Source organism: Corvus hawaiiensis, chromosome 8 (genome assembly GCF_020740725.1).
Source record: "Corvus hawaiiensis isolate bCorHaw1 chromosome 8, bCorHaw1.pri.cur, whole genome shotgun sequence".
Classification (NCBI taxonomy): Eukaryota; Metazoa; Chordata; class Aves; order Passeriformes; family Corvidae; genus Corvus; species Corvus hawaiiensis.
The window spans coordinates 14583731-14606687 of NC_063220.1; the positions used below are offsets into that span (position 1 = coordinate 14583731).

At 46.8% G+C, this 22957-nt stretch overlaps 1 protein-coding gene across 3 annotated transcripts in view; it reads right to left on the reverse strand.

Moving 5' to 3' along the window:
* HPSE2 (heparanase 2 (inactive)) overlaps positions 1 to 22957 on the reverse strand; it is a 107158-nt gene that overhangs the window by 33916 nt on the left and 50285 nt on the right. For all 3 annotated transcript variants that reach the window (XM_048311690.1, XM_048311689.1, XM_048311688.1), the window contains 2 exons: positions 946 to 1119; positions 213 to 384 (listed from right to left, as the gene is read on the reverse strand). In XM_048311690.1, coding sequence (XP_048167647.1) covers positions 213 to 384; positions 946 to 1119 — 346 coding nt within the window. The remainder of the gene's footprint in view (positions 1 to 212; positions 385 to 945; positions 1120 to 22957) is intronic.

Below are 22957 nucleotides of genomic sequence, written 5' to 3' on the forward strand. Positions count from 1 at the left end.
CCCAAATCCCACCAGGGACCTCTGCAGAACTTTAGCAGTACAGATGACCATGTCCCAAAGCCTCTGGTACTGTGGTGGCCCAGCCACACAGAGCCTCACCATCCTGGGGTCTGTTGGACATTGGAAGCCAAAGAAAAAACCTTCCTGCTGCAAAGGCCATTGGTGCCAGGAGGGGTTTCTGAGCTCTTTTTCATCAAAGCAACATAACCTACCCTTCTAGGAAACCAATGACATTCTTTCTGGGCCTTCCAATGTTTGGCCCATAGAGGTGTGCTCTGGAATAAGTGCGGATAAGCTGCAGCAGGCTTCTCAGTTGAGTGTAGTCCTTTCCCAGCTGGCTGCCATTCACCGAGCGGCCGATCAGTGTCCGATAGTTATTGGGCTCTGAGAAAATAAAAACAGACAAGCAAAACTTGACAGCTCTGCTTCCTCCTCTGCACTTCCAGACAGACACACAGCTCACCCTGTCACACAGCTCGAGCTCTGCAGAGGACGTAGGCAGCTCTGAAGAGCAAGAGAAGGAGCCTTTGAGAAGTGGATGACAGCCACTGCCTGCTCTCCTGTGCCCCTTTTGCTGTGTGCGGGATGAAGAACCTGTACCTCAGCACCTTGCTCCTGTCCCTGTAAGGTTGCCCATTTCCCCTGGCACTGTAGCCACCATACAAGTCCCTACAGTAGCTGGTTTGGCCCCCCAGGACCAGCTGAGCCCAGCAGCCAGGGCAGAAACATTTCATGTGCTTAATACCAACTGAGAGAAATGTCCAGCTAAGAGACAAACTCACACCAAGTCTTAGAGATGGTGCTGCCATACAGCAAGGGCCTTTAAATCCCTCTGAAAATACACTGGCAAAGCATCCTGGGAGCTACAAGTATCCTCTTCCAAAACTGAGTGTCTTTCTGCTACAGCAAGCTCCATTCCTGTGGCTCTCCTGTTCCCACACTCACCGTTGCCCAGCTCCCAGGAGATGTTGTACTTCTTGCTGGCACTGTACTTCAGCAGGCTGAGGGCATTGGAGCTGTTCCAGGAGTTGTTGGGATTTCGGCGCAGAGCATTCAGTGCAAAGATCAAGTGAAGGCCAGAGCAGTCAGCAAAGTTATAGAGTTTGTCTAGAGACCTGGCTGGGAAGAAACAAAAAACAGTTTGTAATTCAAAGGAAAGCTAGTTCCAGGGGGGTTCAAATGATCCTGCTGTCCATCATACCTTGCTTTCTATGTAGGATGAGCCAGGGTCAAATGCCATCCCCACGACATCTGTAACTGCAGAAAGACACCTGACCTTTGAAACCCGGATAGGATTCCAGGTGTGGGTTCATCTTCTTCCAGCATGAAACTTGGATGCCCTCCACCTCTGTGTCAGAGCTGGGGCCATGTTACCAGAGACAAGTGACTTTATAACATCGCTTTTCATCTGCTCTTGGCAAGGAAAGTTCATCCTTTCCTGTGCTTATTCTGCCTTGCTTCTCTTCCAGAGCAGATCCCTGCAGTGCTTGGGGAGCAGACGAGGAAGTCACCACCCTAGAGCTGCCACCTCTCCTGCACCCCACAACAGCCTGGTCTCTGCTCTGCAGCCCCAGTGCAGTAACCCAGCCCCAACAATGATCAAGTAGAGCCTCCATGCATCATGCACCTGGCTGACATCTGTCCTGCACACAAGGAGTGGAGCTTTGTGTCACCCCCTGAACCTGGGGAGAGAGGGGCTCCCTGCCTAGTGACAGCCTGGCCAAACCCTGCTGCCCAGCAGGCCCTCTCAGGGTGCTGGGGGCTTTGTGGGATCCATGTCCTATCTGCTAGCCCCAAAACTCCCTGGATGGCACCTCCCCATACTGTGGCCTCAATGAGCAGTGGGGGCACAAGCCAGCAGCAACAACAGGAGAGACAAAAGAAAGAGCTGACCCACTATTTAGGGAGGTGTGACACTAGCACAGGGCAGAGAGACAAAAACACTTAATGCCTTTTTTTTCTGAAAACTTCCCTAAAAACTCAGCAGCAATCACATTGCTGATGAAGCTAATGCCAGTGTTAGCAGGATACAAACTCACGTGACAGCGAGAGGAGATTTGGTTAAAGAGCAATTAGATAACTGTGGTGTTTTCAATCATCCGTGCCTGTTGAACTGCATCCCAGGACACTCAGCAAGCTTCCTGAAGCAGCCCTGGAGATGTAACCACTTAACTGTGAAGAGCCACCAGGGATAGGGAGGTTCCAGGGGGCCAGGGAGGGCAGACCATAGGCTCCACTTTCAGAAGAGGGGAAGGAGGTGCTTGGGAATTACAGAGTAGGCAGACTGGCTTCAGGTCTGTACTAGTTTGAAAACAAACCAGTGGGAGGCACTAAGTCAGAATAACAATTTAATGGAAATTAAAGAAAAGGGGAAAAAAAAGGTAAAAGAAAACACTATCAAACTGACAGAGTCAAGGTACAACCTGACACCCTGTTAGGCAGGGTGGTGGTAGCAGTCTGGTAGAATGGTGGCTGCAGTCCTCTGAAGCAGTGATCCTGTAGTAAAACAGTCTGCTCTTCCTCAGGAAGTCCAATGGTGGCTGTGTAGCTCCTGTCCTCTGGAAATCCAGTGGGAAGCCGGTGTCTCTGGTGTTCAGCCTCAGATTATATCCACGATGGGATGCTTGGTTCCTCCCTCTGGGCGGAGCATCTCACAATGGGGTAACGAGTCATGAGGCCAAGTGTTGATTAGGCTCATTAACAGGAGATAGTCCGGAGGGAGTTATCTCTGAGTCAGGCGGCAGGACAATGATGGGCAATTAACAGAAAGATAGTCTGGGGGGAGGAGGCAAGGAAACACTGCCCCACCTGGTTTCAACGGCTCCTGAGGATGGTAATAGAATACACTGCAACCCAGGACAAGGTCCCAGAAAAACACTTGGACAAATAACCAAGTTGCTTGTCAGCACTTACAAAATATAAGGAGGTGGTCAAGAGCCACAGGAAAGTGCCAAGAGCAAATCACACTGAAGCAATCTACTGACAGGAGAGCAGGGCTTGTGGGCAGCAAAGCAGCCATTTAGGTCTGGTACCTTGATGGGGTCTGAGGCTTCGTACACAAAGGATTGCACTCGATATTCCCTCCAGAATTGGAGGTAACCCTGATCTAGACTGAACTGCAGTGAGAAATATGCACACCTAGGTCAGCTTTCAGTAATTTGTTGTTACAGTGAAGGGTTAGGCAGCCTGCTCTGGGGCTATTTGCACATTTCCAAAAAAAGTGGGGCATAAAGGAGCAGAGGATACATCAGACTTGCCACGGCACCAGGGTGATAGCATGCACCACCTTTGCCAAGGAAAATGAAGGGGATGGAGGGAAGTCACCGCACACTCAGGGAATTGCTCTAAGCCCAGGAGTGGTGCTCCAAGATTTCCTGCAGCCATGCTGCCCACCTGAGGTGCAAGGGAAACAGTGACAAGTGGGAGCTGCTCGCTCCAGGCGGGATAAGCTGTTCACTGTATGTCTGTATTTATTCTGTTGCCTTTCCTGGTCACTGAAAGTCTCAGTGAATACGGAGCCAGCTCTGAGGTCTGAGAAGAATAAACTTATTTTCAAAGTAAAATTTTAAGGAGGGTCCAGGAAATAAGCTAACTGAATAACTAACATTTAATGCAACACAGAAAAGTTATGGAAAGAAGAAGAATGCAAAAATGTGGAAGATAAATTCTTAATCCCTTTCACAACCTTTTTTGAAATGCTACTGGTTGTTTGAGTGAAAAGTAGCTGAATTAGATTAAACTAATGTGTTCATCCCACTGGTTCAGGCACATTAGCTGTTTTTCTGGATGTTTAGTGAATTAAAGGCAGATACAGTTACTTATTACTAATTTACTTCAGACTCCAAGGCAAAAAGCTGCACTTGAAATGAGACTCCTATAAAGAGGAGAAGACAGATACCCAAATGACAAATCAGGATAGCAAAAAAGGTGTTACCTGCAGTTCCCCTGCTAGAAATGAAGCTTTTTCACTGGCACAAAACAATTGTACTACAAAAGCAGATTTGGTTCATGTTCAGGAGCCACTGCAGAAGACTGGGAATTGATTTTCCATGCATCCATGAGAGGAAACAAGATGTCTGTTTATCCCAATGCAGGGCCTGCCACTGTGAAATTGTATTTTCCCCATGACACTTATTTTGTTTCCGTGCGCCTGGACGCAGAGATGCCACGTGTATTTCATGTTCTGCCATGACTTTCCAAGCTGGAAACCTCAGCAATCAGGGGAGTGAGCTGGAGAAACACACAGATGTCTGGGGTTTGGTCCTGCACGTTTCCAATGGTCTCCCAGGACAGACCGACCTACAGCCTGCAATGAAGCTACAAAGAGCAGAAGAGTACTAATAAACCTATCTCTGCATCAAACCAGATTGTTAAAACAGCCACTCTCGATGTCAAGAGTATCAGGTGCCAAATCCACTTTCCTCCTTTATTCTTGGCAACTGTCTTGGGATAGTGCAAACTTGGAAGCACCAGTTCAGTGACCTTGGCAGCGTCTTGATGATCAGTTTGCACAAGCTACCCAAGCACTGGTGGTTAAGGGGCATGTGTCTCACTTCTGAGATGATCACCTTAAAAACTGGACATCTTCATTGCAGACAGCTGCAGTTCGATGACAAGAATACCATCATGCAGTGTATGACAGCAGCGTGCTCAAGTGGCCAAGGAGGCCAATGGCATCCTGGCTTGTATCAACAGTAGTGTGGCCAGCAGGACCAGGGCAGTGATCACTCCCCTGCACTCGGCACTGGTGAGGCTGCACCTTGAGTGCTGTGTTCAGCTTTGGGCCCCACACTATAAGAAAGACATTGAGGTGCTGGAGCATGTCCAGAGAGGGATGAAAAAGCTGTTGAAGGGTCTGGAGCACAAGTCTTGTGAGGAGCAGATGAAGGAGCTGGGGGTATCCAGCCTGGAGAAAAGGAGGCTCAGGGGAGACCTTATCACTCTCTACAACTACCTGAGAGGAGGCTGTAGTGAGGTGGGGCTTGGCTTCTTCTCCCAAGCCACAAGGGAAAGGACAAGACCAAAGAGCCTTAAGTTGTGCCAGGGAATGTTTAGATCAGATACAAGCAAAAATTTATTCACTGAAAGCATTATCAAGCATTGGAACAGGTTGTCCCGGGAAGTGGTCGAGTCACTATCCCTGGAGATATTTAAAAGATGTGTAGGTATGGCAGTTAGGGACATAGTTTAGTGATGGAGTTGGCAGTATTAGGATAATGGTCGGACTGAATGATCTTAGAGGTCTTTTTCTACCCAAATGATTCTATGGATGGCTAAAGCACGAAAAGAAGCCCATTTAGAAGACTTTGAGTGATGTCCAGTCCTCCATATGTACAAATAAGGCCATAAGAAAATGCTATAAATATTTTACTGCCATGACTAGGGATGGCAACATTACTTTTGAGTAATGAGAACATGAAGAATCGTGGTATTATTAACAGCTGGCTAAAACTCACTTTGAATTCTGGATAATTGCACTGTTTTTTCTTCATCAAACAAAGAAAATCATACAGGAATTTAACCTTTCCCCAGCTAACAGATCATTAGGCAAGGCTTTTACAAAGCACTTCAATAGAAAAAGCCATTGTTGTACCAGAATGAATCTTAATAGAGCAGAACTAGATTTATAAGATGTTCTCCCTGCTCCTTCTCCCCCTCTGCCCAGTGCAGAGATGCACATGCTCAGCACTCATGTGCCACTTGAGCTCAGCAAGAAGGAATAACGAAAAAAAAATGAAAAAAAGTGCCAGGATGCTGAGAGTCAGCTTCTTCCATTTATAATGCTCATGTGGTTGGAGTGAGGCCACCCAAGGCAGCAAAGCCCCATGCTCTATCCCCTCATGCCTGGCAGCAGTATTGGTGGCAGGGGTCGCACTGGGGTGGGTGCCTTGGTGGGTTTGGGACAGACAAACAGCAGCCAGTAGTCAGAGACAGAGACCATGTAGCCCTGGCAGAAAAATTAAATCAGAAGATATTTGGGATTTCTCAGCCTTTTACATCCTTGGTTACAGAGGCTTGAACTCATTTAGGGAGTGAATACAGTCCGATGAGGCATGGCTGGGTGGCCAACAGTAAAGATCTGCTCCTAGTCCGGCCCTCAGCTGAAGCTCTGCACAGAATTAAAGCTTTTAGCTGCTTGTATTGATCTCATACCCTGCACAGAGAGAGACAAACAATTTCAAAATGCAGAAGGTGTCTGTGAAACCACAAATGATGGTGGAGTTCAAGGGACAAGTACGTCCTTTGGGATTCTTTCCCATTATTCTTCTTTTTATACAAGGCTAAATTTTAATGTTCTCTGAAAGATGGATGGTACTTAACTCTGTAGCATGCCAACACAAAATCTGAGGCACATTACAATATCTCTGGCAGTTTAAAATAATTGGAAAGACTTTCCAGTTGTAGTTACTGAATTAAACATTATACTAGAGACTTTATAAAGAGCACAGTATTGACCGCTGTTTGGTAAGAGGGACAGTTCAAGAATCTCTGGGTTTGAAAGTCTTCCACATTTTTTATTCTGCTTCAGGAATTTTGCTTTGGCAGAGTTTAGCACAAAGAGTGGAAATTCATGTGTACGCTGAGATGGAGGCTGGGATCAGTCAGTGGGCTGAGGGGTGGCGGGGCATGGCACGGTGTGCCAGGGGCTTTCATAACTCTGGAAAGGCAACCAGAAGGATGGGAAAGAAGATCCTGTTCCCCCTCTATCCCCACCATCCACCACAACCATCTCTTGCACGTACAGAGCATGCGAGCACCAAGGAGGGTGAGACAAGAGCTGAGCATGGGGTGGGCGGCACACAGCACAGCTCCCAAATCCACAGGTTAGCTGAGAGACCCATCCAATGAAGAACAGATGAACCCTTCTGTGGATATAGCAAAGAAATGTAGCTCTAGAAATAACGATTTCAATTAATCACAGACATTGCTCAACTCTGCGTTCTCCATAAATTCTGAGCAAGCCTGGAGCATCCCTGCACACAGCTCCTGGTGCCAGCACTGAAGCCAGAGCATCCCCTGCCCCTTGAGCACCCCAGAGGAGATAGCAGAGCGATAGGATTGGGAAAGACCTGGCAAAGAGCAAAGAGAAGCCCAAAGAGAACTTTACAGGGAGGGGGCAGAAAGGGCAGTACAGGCTGTTCAGCCTAGAGATGAGTAAGATGGCTGGTCAGAGCAATGAATGGAAAAAGAAAGATATTCCCACCTACAGAAGAACAAGTGGGTACACGGAAAATTTATTTACAAACAAATTGGCACCACACTCAGCTGAATCCCATTTGCTCTGGCTCTCTTGTGTTGAAAATCCTCATAAAACCATTTGTGTGTGGCAAGGACTTGATGTTTTGTCAGCAAATAAATATGAATCAGAAGATATGCAACAGACAATTAGAGTAACTCCAGACCCATGGGACAGGTCTGCAACATTGGCTTGAAATCTTCCAATGGATCGCATCCCCAGTCATGACAGGTTTCAGACACGGCAACCAGAAAGCCCCCATCCACAGTCTGCACAGTTAGAGCACCAAAGATCAGCCTTCCCCATCACTGCAAAGCAACATCCCACACTGTCCGTATGCACTGTAACATCCAGCTTGACCCACTGGATCAAGGGAAGGTTTTCCTATTGTAGCTGCATGCTAAGCCATTCCTTCAAAGCTGCTGCTTAATGAGAATTTTAGAGATTTCATGGCTACCAAGGAACCCACACAGTTGCTGGAAATTGCATTCTAGTGATGACCATCCCAGCTGGGAAGCTGTTTGGTTTTAATTCAGTCTTCTGAAGCATTTTGCCATCCAGTAAAACCACACTGTATAAAGATGCTGAAGAATTCCTGGGCAAAATTGCTGGCTGGAGGGAAAAATTTGCTTGCCTCAGACACACATTTCACCTGAAATGATCTCTCTACCTGGTGAGACTCCCAATGCTCTCCAAAGAGGATTAAGGTTTTCAGAACTGTCCCTTACCTGCCAGGCTCTCCTACTGCTCCAAGGCAAGGTGCAACGCTGGAGGTCTGTTCTGAGTGACAAGAAGTGCTTTGGCAGAGTCTAATGGTGCTATAGAAAAGGGATCTAGTTTAATCCCATCTGAAGAATACCTGAAAGTTGGAGGAACTGGCTTCAATACTGCCAGCCAGCAAAGAAATGCTGCACACTGTGTGTTAATGAGAACCTGGATTTTATATCCAGCTGGAGGACAGATGGGGGATCTGGGGCTATTCCCTTTGGAGTATCAAGGGGGCCTTTTTCCAAGGGAATTGTCATCATCCCTGGTCTTTAAGCAGCCGAACACTGACCCTCAATATTCATTCAAGTATTTAACTAGATTTTTCATTTCACTGCCAGAGCAGAGGTGATTATGCTGACCACGTGAGCAAGGTTTAGTCCTTAACACTGCCGTACAGAAATAGCAGTCTGGGGGCTTGGTGTCAATCTCTCACCAATAAGGAGCTTGGCCGGCAGCCATGGATTGTGGGCTGAGTTCCCAGCTGGCATATAACTTGGAAGACAACCACGAGGTCTGGGTTCAATATCCAATTGCTAAGGAGTCTGGCTGACAGCCTCATTTTGTGGAATGAATCCCAAATTAATATAATTCTTTTGATACCAGACATGGGGCATGGCCTGTTTCCAAATGCTCTAAGGCCTCAGATAAAAGCCATAGGCATTGGGTTCAGTGTGTAAATGGTATTGAGGTCGGATAACAGTCAGGATTGGGCTTAATCCTTAGATGGTGAGAAAAAGGAATGAGCCCTGAGCTCTGCCTTTATGCAAAAAGAGAGAGCTCAAATGAGCAGAATAGCTCTGTTTTCAATCTTCGCGTGGTAAAGAGCTCACAGGACAGTAATGGTTTCTAGGAACAAGTGTAAATTGACATGGAGCTTCAGAAGAGATGTGGGATCTGGGTTCAATCTCCAAGGGCTGTAAAGCTCAGATAATGGCCAGAGGGGCAATTCCCAAACCCTCTGTTCCAGTCTGGTGTCTGGGAAGAAACCAGGATCATATTACAGCTAAGAAAGCTGTTTTCTCCTGCTGCATAACTTAAGGTATTTTCCCTTTTGGATCAGGATGAATCCAGCATCTTCTAAAGTTTCAGAGGGAAATGGAGGTGAGCAGGGAGAGTGCTACATGCTTGAGTGGAGCTGAAGAACGGAGCAAGGGAAAATAAGACTGTGAGCACCACCTGCTCTTCCGCATCTTCTTGGCCACCCCAGATCACTGGATTTGAGCCACGGAAATTGCTCCAGGGAAAACCTGGATACAGCTTCTCAGCATCCTCAGTGCTCAGCAGTGCCTGCACTTCTGGGTGTCCTTGTGGCCTCTGCAGGAGGCAGCTTGTCCCGTCAAGAGACAGTGACAGCCTGCGTGGCAATTCCATCTCACTGACACCGCTTGCACAAGGGATTGGTGGGAAACAGCGTGCGCAGCAGGGAGTAAAGTCAGCAGCTTGCTTGAGTCATTCCATTTTGGATAAAGGAATGCAAATAAAATGAGCAGAAACTATTCAAATATTATTTTGTCCAGGCATTTAAAGCCCGTCTTTTACATAGGAAACCCTTCCTGGATAGGGTTTTATCGAAAGTTATATATTGATCCTGTGTAAAGCTTCAGATTTGATAGCACTATCTTCCTGCCCTTCCAGTCTCTGTGACTCTCAGTTTTATCTCCAAAGTCCAAATGAGATGGACCACAGCAGACAGGGCCTGATCTGTGAGCACTGCTATAACAGGCTGTGGATTGCGAACCTGACCTGCAGTTAGCCAGACTCTTGAGCAGCAACAGCAGACTTGGGGTAAAACCCTCCAAAACTCCTTCTCAGAGGAGGAACTACCCATTCCTAATGACCAGGGGTGCTGGAGACAAGCCCTGTCAGCACCATCCCCTGCACAGGTGGTGGGCACAGCCCAGAGTTTTGCTCTGTACTCTGTGCAAAGCTGTGACTCTGGGGACGGGTTACCCCACCAGCCACAAAGCTGCCTTCCTTCGGGCTTTAGCTATGCACGTGGAGGGAGCAAACCTGCCAGGCTTGGGAACACGGCTGCAGACATAACCCAGCTCCACTGCCAGACCGTTTGCTGACAGAATGACTGTTTTATATGGCTATAAGAACAGCTATAAGCGCAGCTGTCTGAAAAGCAACAAAATCTATGATGTGTGTTTCTAAACCCAATGACAGCTGGCAGTGCTGCACTGCAGCTCATTCCTTCTTTTACACGGTTTAGTTAAAACACTTCTCTGCAATCACCCCAATTTATCAACAAACAGCAGTTTCTGGAACAACTTAAAAGCATTCCCAAATAGGTAAGAAGTGGTCAGGTCCTCAAGCACTCAGCGAGCTCCCACATGGCAGGCAGCTAGAGATGGACAGGGATGGCTGATGGGAGGACCAAACGCCCTCCCTGGCCACCTCACAGGCAGGACAGGGCTGTGAATCCCATCGGGGTGGGGGGTGTTGAGGCAGGGTTAGCTGGGCAGTTGCAGAGCATTACCCATGGATGGGAGAATGGTGATTTGTATAGTTTAAAGCTGGCTTCAGGTGCAAACGTGAGCCACTTCTGTGTTGCCAGGAGAGGTGACTTGGTCCTTGCACAGTTCTGCTCCCATGCCACATGGAGGAGGACCTCCTGTGACTGAGTCTGACCACTCAGGAAACCCTGTGCAGCCCAAACCCACAGAGGTACATACAAGACAACACCATAGCTTGCTGTTCAGCTGGATGCTGTAACACAAGGCAGAGCGAGAGGGCAATAACTGTGCCGTGCCTGTCCCCACACTCACCTCCTCCTGCCAGCTGTAGGGCAGATGACAACAGCCATGACGGGAACCCACATACCCTGTGCATGGCTTGCTGCTCAGGCAAGGTGCATCCACGTTGTTCTTTCAAGCTGCCACAGATGCAAGGCAGAGGTTTTCTTTAGAAATACTTTTTCTAGCAGCACCTGAAGCACTAACACTGCAGCAAGAGGATGGATGTTTTCAGCACTTCCCTGCAAAAAGCGAACTGGGCAGCACAGACTGAGCAACACCCTGTGCAGATGCTGCATGGCTAAACTGGAATGAAAGATGCACAGGCACAAAGCATGCTTTTAACGTGTTCACTTCATCTTAGTAAAATGCTTAGCCCAGGTAAGCTGTGCATCTAGCTCACCAATCCCTTCAGCCCAGCCAGCAGCTCCCATACTCCATTTTTTGCTGCCTAAACTGCTGTCATGTGGCAGACACACGGCTTGATTCAGAAGAGCCTCAAGCAGGGATGCAAGCCAGATCCACCCCACAGCATCCCTAGAGCCAGAGAAGGAGCAGAGCCTTGTACCAGGCCCTTTGCCTCCCACCCCCCAGATCTCTGGCTGCTCCAGAGCAGAGTGACATTGATCAGTCATGCAAGGAGGCTGAACTACCACATCGGGAACAAATTCAAACTGAGGACTTCAGTGTTGCCAAACCCCAACATTCAAAAATCATGAGTCAAACTCACAAAAAGCATGGGACTGGCTCAAGAAACCTGGTTTTAACATAATTTTCGTTGCCTGCTGTTTTCAAAAATTTGGGGTGCCTTTATATATGTTTTTGAGCTCTTCTACTACCAGGAGAGCTAAAATCTGGCTTGTTTTTTTTATTCCTTTTATGGCAGTTGATGTGCAGCAAAACAACCGGTTTAATTTACAAGTTGTTTGCCTCCCTTCCCCAAGGGCGGGGACCGCAGCCGGTGGCCAGGGATGGCAGGGGCACGCCTGAAGTTCCTCAACGCCGGGTGCTGCAGCAGAAATGCTCTGCTGCTGAACAGGGGTCTGGCCATCTCCTCTTACAATCCCTAGCTATTCTACAAACCCAGAGTCCACAAATATCAGGTGCTTTGTTTTGTGGGTCTGAGTCAATGTTTCCTATCGTGCAAGCAGCCGCAGTCATGGTGTGCTGCTGAAACCGCCTGTCTCCGTCCCAGCACATCCTCTCCTGCCTGCTGACCCCATTCTCGCCATCGGCCGTCCCTGGCTGTTCCTACTCAGAGGAGCAGCTGACTTTCCTGGGAGGAAGAGGGAGTGACTATGGCTCTTCGCACACTTTGTGAGCTGGGCATCTGGTATTTTTCAAAACTCTGAAACATTTTAACTGAAAACTGTCTTAAAAAAAAACCCACCCAAAAACCCCAACCAAAAAACAACACATAAAACCGGAAATGTTTCAATCTGAAATCCTTAATTAAAACCACACTCTTTAGTACATAAAGAAGGAAGTTAAAACAGAAATGTACTTTTGCACATTACAGACAGCATTATAATAAACACAGAGCTCTGCCAAGAAAGAGGCATTTTCAAGGCTACAGTAGATGCCTCCAGCTGCACTCAGATAATGTCAGAGGGCTCGTCGCAGTGCAGAGTGTGGCTGTGTTTGAACACAACAGCGACCGACCACGCTTGGCCGGTGAGGAACATGGCAATTACTGGTGCAGACTGCGAGTGCTGCAGCAAGGACCACAACCCGCTGGGGTCAGACCTCCACCGATTCCCACAGACCCGGGTCTTAATCTGTAAAATATTTGAAAGAACTGGCCCTGGCTCTCTCTGCTCCTCTGGGCTCACAGATACGGCTCAGCTGGAGGGACCCGGTTTGGCAGGAGCTCTCCCCGGCTAATCTTTGGGGGAATCTTGTACCAAAGCACACAGGGTGGAGTCTGAACCTGATTTTGGAGGCACAGATGAACGACTGGAAAAGGCCAGCATCGCTAGCCTGATGTCCTGCACCAGGCAGCCTGGGATGTACATGTGGAATGCACGAGTCAAACCCAGTCCCCCAGCAGGACAGATCAGATATTTCATAAATGTACCCACTGTCAGCTTAAAATCTGCTGCAAGTATGGAAATCAGCCTACCCCTGTGTGAAATTCTGCAGTTATTTAACATCCATGGTCAAAATAGGCACCTGGTTTCGAGTCCAAACTTACCTGTTTTGGTCTTCTAGTGACTGGATCTTGCTATACCCCTGCCTTTCTAGGTTTTTGTTTCTTCTGGACAGCTCAAGATTAAGGTCAAGCCTCCTCTAAACACACTTTCATTAAGCAGTATTTGTTGCAGGTTTTCAGCACGTTCACAGTAATGCAAGATGTTCCAAGCTTCCAATCAATTCTTCAGCTCTTTGCTGTCTTACAAGCCTTACCAAGCACTGTCAACAAACCACTGCTATGTGGGGCATTTAGGATCTCATGAACCAACTGATTTGCAGTGAGAGGACAGGTGTGCTCAGACTCCTTCTCCTCGTCACCAGCTGCAGAGCCAAAGCAGCCTTGTCTGTACGTAAGTGCCAGGAGAACAAACAAGCCCTTTCAAGCCCTTATAAGCAACTACAGCAATTAGCCTCACACATGCTTCATGGAAAGATTGTTGGAGGGGAATGTTGATATGAAATTATGTCACCTGCTTAAGAAAAAGAAGAAGGAAATAGGAGGGTTGATTGGGGTTTTTTGTATGAAGAGTATTTTGGGGTTCAAAAAGAGGTGAGAAACAGATGCTGTGCATGTCTCCAGGGACCAAGAAAAAGAAAAGGAGCACAGACGATGTCCCACAGAACTTCTGTTAATGACAAACAGAACATGGAGGACATCTTTTTGAGTGTCTGACTAAAGCAGCTAAAATAACTGGAGTTGGTAGGAACTGGTTATTTTAATTACCCTGTTATCTGCTAAAGACAGAGCAGGGCAGGTCCCAGACACTCCAAGCTGCTGGAATGCGTGGGGAAAAGTTGCTCTGGAGAAGGGAAAGTAACAGGGGAGGAGATGTTTATTACTTGGATATTATTGATACAGAAAGTTGGTTAATAATCCAAAAATGGAAGTAAATTTGAGTGCAAGTGGTTGCAAAAAAAAAAAAAAAAAAAAAAGTCCAGCAAATTAAGGCAGTGAAGGAATAAGTAAAACGGATTAAAGATAATGTATTTCAAAAAAAGCAAATTTGAACAAATTCAGAGCACAGGTCAAGAGGATCTCTGGGGAAGGGAGTTTAAGACAGCATTTCCCAACCAGTGAGACATGGAGAGGCAACAGCTGTGCTGTGGGTCAGGGGAGAGAGCAGCAGAAAGAACAGCAGGAAAATACCCTGCAAATACGTACAAATAAGAGAAAGAAAGAGGAAAATATCAATTGGTAACTCAGTGAAAAAGAGTAAGCAACATATCGACATAGAAACAGCTCTTTTCTTTAGTTTTCATCGAGACAATTAACTGTGACATGGCTGTTAGTTACATTAATCTGATGTGTGAAAGAGCAGCAGACCTGAAGAGGGACAGAACAAATGAAAGACCACTTAGGAAACCAAAACCACAGAAGTGCTCAGTAATCACTATTAAATCTGTGTCAAATTGTTTTGCCAAATACAGAAGATTCATATGTATTCAATAAATACCTTTTCTGCATTTTTCACCCAGAATTTTGCCACTATCAGCATGCCCTCTTACAATAATTCTGAATTTTGCTGAAGTGGTTTTCACTCTTGGTACACTGGAAGCATATTTATTGCTTTACTCCCCTGGGCAGAGATGCATCCCAAATACTCTCAACTTCCCCTCACCATTTGTCAGCATTTCAGGGGGATGCATCTCCTCCAGTTTTAGTGCAATGGAGATTTTACCTGAACTACTTTGTTCTTTCAAGGTGAGCAGGGAAGAACAGGGATGACTCCTAGTGATGTAAGCATCCAAAGTGCCTTGAGTGAACTCCCTTGAAGCTCCATACCTCTTTATATTCCTGGACAATAACCCAAAGCCAGCCCAGCCCTGTGGATCAACACTGCAGGTACGTGGACTTGGATGGGATGGATGTTAAATTTCACAGCAATCACCCTGCAGGCACTCCTGCCACACAACTCCTCCGCACTGGTTGGCACATCCTTGGTCTCTGTAGTGATGGGGAGGGTGCTCACACAGCCTGCCAGGACAGTAGCCCCAAAGTATCATCCATTAATGGTATCATGCCTAGAGGTGGCTGTCAAAAACAGAGCAAGCCACGTAGGCAGAAGAGGCAGAGAAGAGCACAACTCACTGGTGGTATGTGGGACTCAGCTAAACACACAGCAGAAGGCTGTGCCACAGTGAGTTACTCCACTCACTGAATGGATTTAGATGTCAGACGTCAGCTCTTTTCATGAGCAGATCGTCTGCATGGCTTTTAACACACGCGTACCCAACTGCTGAGCGACCTACAGCACCGCCTTCCCTCCTGCTCCCCTCTTACTACTGAAACACAAATCCTTCAACTGAAAATACATCAAACTCTGAAGCTAAAGAGTCGTATTAAAATCGAGTATATGAGGTGCTGGATTAAGCTAATGGTGTCATTGGCTTGCCTTCTGGGAGAGGGATCTGAGGTTTTTGCAATGTACTTGTCAGATTTTTCAACGTCCTCAGCTAAACAAATAACCACTGTTAAACCTCTGAAAGGGATTCTGCCCCCAGCCAGAGGAGACAGCCTTCTGAGACAATTCTTGGGGATAAAGGTTGATCTAAAAAACCACAATTTCTCAGGGTTTAACTGAATATCTCACTGGTTAAGTAAATGGTTTTATTTCTGGATATGGCATAGTCTCTGCTGAAAAATAAATGTATGGAAAATATTAAAATCAACTTATAAAAATAAATTCCCCCCCAAACTGCTTGGCAGTCTCTAATTAAATAATTCTACCTGAAAATCCCATCGCCTCAGATTACTTAAGCGATATGCCCACTGGCTCCCACCTTTGGTAAATGGGAACCATGTGGGCAGCATTAGGAGAGGGAAGTGCAAGAAAAGGTGAGCCCAGTGAAAGGCAGATGGACACACCATGGCATGCTGGGGGAGATTAAAGTGAGACACAAAAGGAGGGATGAAAGCTTCTGACAGTGGAGAACAGGAAATTTTCTGTGTCTGAGGAAGGTTATGGGCTTGCTCTGAGAAGGAAGGAAGGTGTTAGCAACTGGAAGAAAAGAGTAAGTCTTGTCCTGAGAGAAAATGCTTCAAAAGCATTTACTTTCCAGATTAGCAATGACCTTGCTCCATTTACTGCTGAGGCTGTGGATGTTGGAAGCCTCATCCTGCAGAATGTGGCTTGTTGTGCATTATTGTACAGCTGAAAAATGCTACATGTTCCAAACTGAGGAATATACTTATGCTCACAGCACTCAGAAATGACTCAACAGATTCTCACTCAGATTTCAGGTCATCTCCTCAAACCCTCAATCTGAAACTTTAGCATAAGGAATTTCCATTTAAAGAGAGGTGATAGGATAAAACTATAAAAACTCAAACCACGTTTGCAGCCACAGACCAAGGGTTCCACATGATCTTGTGCTATGTCAGCACCAGGGGGACAAACAGGGCAAGCATCTGGACACCAGGAGGACAAGTCAGCCACTAGGATCACCTCCTGGAGAGAAAACAGAGAGACAGAGGGTGCCCAGGATGAAAGCAGCAAACTTGGGCAGTCTCAGTCTCTTCCCACTGACCAGACCTGGTGGTGATATGCTGCTGTGCAACACAACAGCTTTGATCACAAAGACTGATGGCAATGAAGAAGAAGATATCTCTAGTGATTAAGGGAGGAATGTGAAATATTTTATGCACATGTGTGTAGAAACAGACTCTGTCTTTCTAGAGCACTTTTGGCCATCCAATCAAGAAAGTCACAGATGCAGCACTTGTGTTAGAAGAGGTGGCAGCAGCAGGGAGAAGTTTATTATGCTGGTCCATCAGGCCCTAGTCAATCATGATTTCTTTCTGGTGAATTTTACTCATACTCCAGTGCTGACAAGTCCTGGGATGGACTTGTCACAACATAAGCCCACAACTATCAGAGGATCGGGAAAACTTACTAGCTTTCTGACGGCTCTTCACTCAAATACAATCTAATCACCACAAGGACAGAGCAGAAGGGCAACCCAGCCTCCACAGTGCCCTGGAGGAGTTTTGGAAATGCTGTTGATAACCATGCTCCAGGAAGGCATTGGCTGGGACACTGCATGAGTGCTGGGTTTTAACCACTGTGTTTCCTGTGTATTCCATTTCCTGACACAAGAGGTGCTGCAAGTCCTATCAGTGATGATTTCCCACTTCTCAAAGGATGGAGATCTGCGAAGTTTCCTTAGCCTCTAATGGCTCCTTCCCAAGGACAGACTCACTAGGAGGTGCAAGCTATTGGCAGCTCAAGGGCCCAGAGGAGCTGTTGACCGTGTTTAGGCCGCGATCCAGAAGACTTGATTTCATCCAGCATAAGTGGAGCTGTTTTATTTATTCTAATGGTCTGATGGTGAGGGAGGAGTGCTCCCTGGCTGCCCACGCCAGCCCTGTTCCAGGCAAGAGGTCCAACACACAGCCCTTCTCCAGAAAACACTGCTCACAGGGACAAGGCGCCCATCCTCACATGCTACCTGGAAGCAAAGTTTCAGCAGACTCATGCTGCCTCCCAAGAGACATTCATTCTTCTCTTAGACCTGTTGTCTGACATGTCTTTGCCAGCCAGGTGAGCCCATGTGATTGCTCCACATCATGCTGGAGGAATGTTTGAGCCTCCCTTCTCCAGCAATGGCCAAGGGAGACACCTGGAGAAGAGCACAGGAGGGACAACCACAGCATGGTTGGCCTCCAGGAATTGGTGGCGCAGGGCAGCAAGGATACAAGGCTTCAGGAGTCGTACTTGCCAAATAAAAGCAATAGCAAAATCCAGGATACAATGATAACCCCGGTACATCACATGCACCATGTATGATGAAACTCAGCTAGGAGTAACCTGCTGTGCCACCTGAAGGTCTGAAACCAAGATGTCCTAGCTCACATGAAATAGTGAGAGTCTGCTGAACCCTCAGAACAGACTCATGCCAAATTATAAATAAAGATCCAAGAAGACTTGACACAATACTGAGGCAATGACTAGAGAAATGACTTATGAAGTGCACAGTGAATGCCTGCAGGGCTGACCAAATGGAGGAGAAGCTTTTAAGAGCTGCAGAAGCTTTCCAAAGGAACAGAATCTGAGGAGTGCCAATTTGTGTCAAAGATTTTCCATCTGCACACAAATAAATAAATAAGAAAGATGGAAGCAGACAGGGAGAAATCTGTGTTGTCCATCACAGAGCCCTATGTGGGTGTAGCTCCTCCAGTGCAGTCTGCGCTGAACTCCAGCGAGACTGAAGTGTTGCAGATGGCCGGCAGTAGTCATCTGCGTGGGGCTGAGTTGTACTTCATAGGTCCAGTTCTGCCTCTGAAATGAATACTGTGTCCTCTACACACCCAAGGTATGCTCCAGACCTGCACAGCATTGATCTGCCAGAGAGGGAGCAACAATGTCCCTTAGGCAGAGCGTGGTCTGGGAGCCCAGCAAGAACAAAGGAGCAAGGAAGGAAGATGTGAGACAATAAGCAGAAGGGGAAAAGAAATAAATTTTTATGGCCAAGCCATGACATCCCAGCTCCCATTAACTGCCACTCCTGCTCTTCAGAGCACCTCAGCATAAGGACACCAGCCTTGCCACCCACCAATACATCCACGGAGAGAACAGAGAGGGAGGCATGGCAGGCAAAGAGGGGACAAAGGCAAGCCAAAGAGTGCGGGAGGGAAAAAATATTTTGGGGTTTATTTTTCACACAGGATTCACAACATTCCTCAGAAAATTTAATTTTGCTGTCCTGTTCTTGTTTGCTAACCAGAACCAATTTAATTTTAAAACAACACGCAGAGCCAACGGGGGAGAAAACATTTTGCAATGGCTCTTCGCTCCCACTTGGAACGGCAAGCACAGCTTAACTCGTTCGGCTCTTGCAGTTGCAGCACCAGCTCGTGCGGAGCTGACCCGAGAAGCCTCTGCCCGGGAGGAAGAGGGGACTTACTGGTGCCTGTAAACGATAGAATAAAAATGGGGTTTTTTGAGTAACTTGACAGATCCCACTCTGCACATCTGTGGGGGCTGGAGGTGGTGGGAGCAGGGAGTAATTTGTCGTATGGAACATCTTCCTGTAGCCCTGTCTCTCCACTCGACAGCTCACTCCAAGGTTTGTAGAAAAAAAAAAGGCTTGTTGCTGCATTTAACAAAGAGCAGAAAGCTCCTATTCCTCTTCCACTACCAAGAACATGCACATTTCTCATATCAACATGTGAGTCTTCTGTGGTTTTATGCCTTGTTGTGACAGTTTGGTAAACAAGCTGATAAAAATCAAGAGCTTTTCAAAGGCAAGGTTAACACACTCATGTGCGACCTGGCTTGTCAGAGAACACCAGAAACTCCAAACACGTTGCTTCTGCTTACCATCTGCATGAGCTTATTCAGACTAAAATAACAAAGTGTGTTTCCTGATCTCCATCAACATAAATAGAGCCATTAAACTGCAAGGCTGTTTACATTCTGGGAAATAGTCATTGCATTCATCCTGACTGCTCCTCATCCTGCAGCCCCAGCGTCCCCACACTGTGCTCTGCTGCCCACAGCCCCACTGACCACCAGCTAACACCAGGCACCAGGACTCGCCATGTCTGTGTCACAAAACCAACGGAAACCCCTTCACAAATATTGTATGCTGGTGTCCAAATTTGGTTTTATAACTAGTAACAAGGACACACTTGAAGGATCGAGCTCTCCCAGTTGTAATATCTGGCAGGCGTAGAAGTGGGAACATTCACATTTTATAAAAAGACATCTTTTGGTAGGTAAAATCATAAATATTAGAGCAGACAAAAAGCCCTGGATCTTGCCAGTGGTGTGCTTACAACAGCTCTGTCTTCTGCGTCCCGCAAGGACCAACGCTCCAACACGAGCACGTAGAGATGGCACAGCCTCTGTCCCAGAGGATTTATGCCTGGAAGAGGAGGGGACGGTGCCATCTGTAAGCTGTTGCATCTCAGAACATCAGAGCCAAACACTGCACTTTTTTGGCCAAGGCAACCCATCTGCTCACAGGGGAGGGCTGAGAGCAAACATTGCCCAGCCCTGTGGGGGTCCAACCACGCCAATCAGCACCTCTGCACCCATGTGGGCATGGGACTTCTTGGTGCTGACAGGGACATTTGCACAGTTCCTGGGAACTTGTACCATTCTGGGTGCTGGCCTGCACTGCTAGACTCCTTACAGCCCTAATAGGTGTTCCTTGTAATTGTGGGAGACTGTTGTTTTTTGTTGGCCTAGCTTCACCTGCAGAATTGTCAGGAATGAGAATTCCACATTTGGAAATAATAACAAATGGATAAGACTGGGCAAATAATGATGCAGGCCAGGTCACACATTCCCGTTTTATTAGACTCAAACCCTCCTGAAAGAATTTCCTTGTATCTGCGTGTAATAGCTAAGTGCAAATATTTTCTAGAGGACATTCTGTTTCACAAAATGGAGGGGCTCTGTTTCTGTGTGTGTTACATCATAAATTATCCATTGTAAGTGTGGCAGGTTTTGCCTTTATGCTCTCTAGCACAACAGCTCTGAAGCTGCCCTTGCGGCTCTGCTCGGCGAGCCAGCTCCTCAGTTCCATGGATCCATCACAAATGTTCCCCTCCATGGGGCCAGAGAGTCAAGTCTCAGTATTACCACTCTTCACAGCTCCTGTCCTTGTCTCAGTCCCAGCTGAAAATATCCCTCTCCTCTTCTAGCCTCTCCCTCTGCTAGCAATTAACTCACTGGAGCATTTGTGAACCAGAATGAAAGACAACACGGAAGATAAAAGGTTAGTCCCATTCCCCACTGTCCTGATGGGGACAATGGCACTCTGCCCAGCCTTATGCCAATTGGCAGCATGCAGCAGGAAGCCCACAGAGTGTGGGCAAGGCTAAGGAAGAAAGAGTGCATTTGCTTTAGCTGCTGATGTTCTGCCAATCGTGTCACACATAACCATTTAACAACACGGCTCTTGAAACCCAGCACATCAGCATGTGCTTTTACCTTGACTTTCAAGGCATCTGTGCCATGCAGGCACTGTTTTTAAAAGAGTAAAGCAAATATGGATTTGCACTTGCATGTGAACAACATGATGGGAGGTGATACACTGCAGGAATGCCATCGCCCTGGGCAGAACCAGTATGTCCAAGGGAACAATCCTGCCTTGATTCAGAGCTGCTAATCACATTCCAGGAACCATTGCAGGTTCTAGAGTTACACACCCGCTGGGAGATGGGCTTTCATCACAGACCTGTAATTAAAGGGAGATGTTAATGCTGCATGTTAATAACCTGGAACATCAGTTATCCTGGGAGTTCAGTGAATTTAAAAATCTAAGTATTTCAATAAAGCTCATCAGTTAACATACCAACTTCAATTTAACTCCAAATAAATCAGGAAGGTTTGATGTTTTTATGCCAAGGTATTTCTGCAGAAATAGAAAGTACCTCAGTGTAAGCCTGGAAAGTCTCAGTCACAAAACAGGCAGGCACAGCATGTCAGCACAGAGCACCTTACATCTATCTCTGCATCTAAAACAGTTAAAGAATTACTGAATACTTTGCACAATGAACTCTAAATATCATTACAACCCCTCAGGTTTGCTTCATGAGGAAGATTGAGTGAAAAAAAGATGCCTGTGGCTAGACAGTGTGTTTTAATCATGTCCAGCCCTTTCCATTTGAGGTGTATGTATCAAGTATCTGTCCAAACAGGAAGGACGCACACACGGGATAGTCAGAACAGCTGAAACTCACGCACTCAAGAAGGAAAACATCTCCCAGTTGTGCGTGGGTTGGCTCTGAGGATCAGGAAATACACAGAAGACAATGCCCAGGGACAGGGTGATCTCGGTCATGGGACGTGCTTGGGCACGCTGCAGGGGTGTCACTGAGGAGCAGGCCACTTTGGGTTGGGGATGGAGAGAACACCATCCCCTGCACAGGCTCAGACCTGCTCAGAAGACACCTAACCCAGATGGGAGAGGTGAAAGCAGCAGCCATGAGCTGTTTTCAAGTGCGTGGCAATGTTTCATTGTCAAAAAGGCTGTGCTAGCCAGAAATGTTACTACATTTTTCAGCATTAAAAAACATTTTCCATTTAAGAACAGACACAAGCTTGAAGCCAGTGTAAAAGCACCCTCTCAATCAGTAGTAACAATGGCATCATTCAGTTCTGCTGATGCTTCAGGAGAGATCAGTACTTCTGCCTGCATGGTTTTAATAAAAGCAGCCAAATAATCCCAGTATGGGCTCTCTAGAAAGCCCTGTGGTGGGCTTGTGCACTTGAAAAAGGAGCACAGGATTCATGGCAGTTGAGGTGGTACTTGTGTGAATGCAGCTGCCCTGGGATAAAGATGTTCCCGGCATAAGCTGAAGCAGTACAGAGCTGTAGACAGACAAGCCCCGGGAGAGACAGAAGAGAATTATGGAGTGTTGAGCTAATTAGGTTCACAGCCTTAATTATTGGAGCACTACAGTTGATAATGCAAAACCAGCCTTGTAAACAAGCTTCTATTTTCAGCCACTCATGCCAACAACTTTCTTCTGAAAGCATCTGCTGCACTACTCAGACTTGTCACATCCCAAGGGCACATTCTGGAGAGTGTAAAGAGGTGCTCTGAAGCCCTATAATATCAGGTAATAAGAGCAAAAGAGATCTTGACAATTCCCATTTTTAAACAAATAATGAAAACATGATGGAACATTTCAAACTCATATGTGGTCTGGAACATGCATGGCTTAAGTGCTGGCTGGGAAAAAAAACAAAACATGAGAATTCAGTTTTATAGATGGCTTGCAAACCTTCAGCTTCTCTTCAGATCATCCTCCCTGAGATCAGAGGAACAAGAGGCAGGGTCACACACAGACCCTCTGCTAATCCCAGGCAAATATAGATGGAGGCACAGCCTCAGACCTTAACTGACCCCAACCTTCTGCCTACACTAAAACTTCTTAGAGGTTCTAAAGGAGGAGGAACCATCAGATCACCTTGTCTGACCTCCTGTGCATCACACACTATAGTATTTCACCCACTTATACATGTGCTGAGCCAAATAACTCAAATTTGGCTGAACCGTAGCTTCT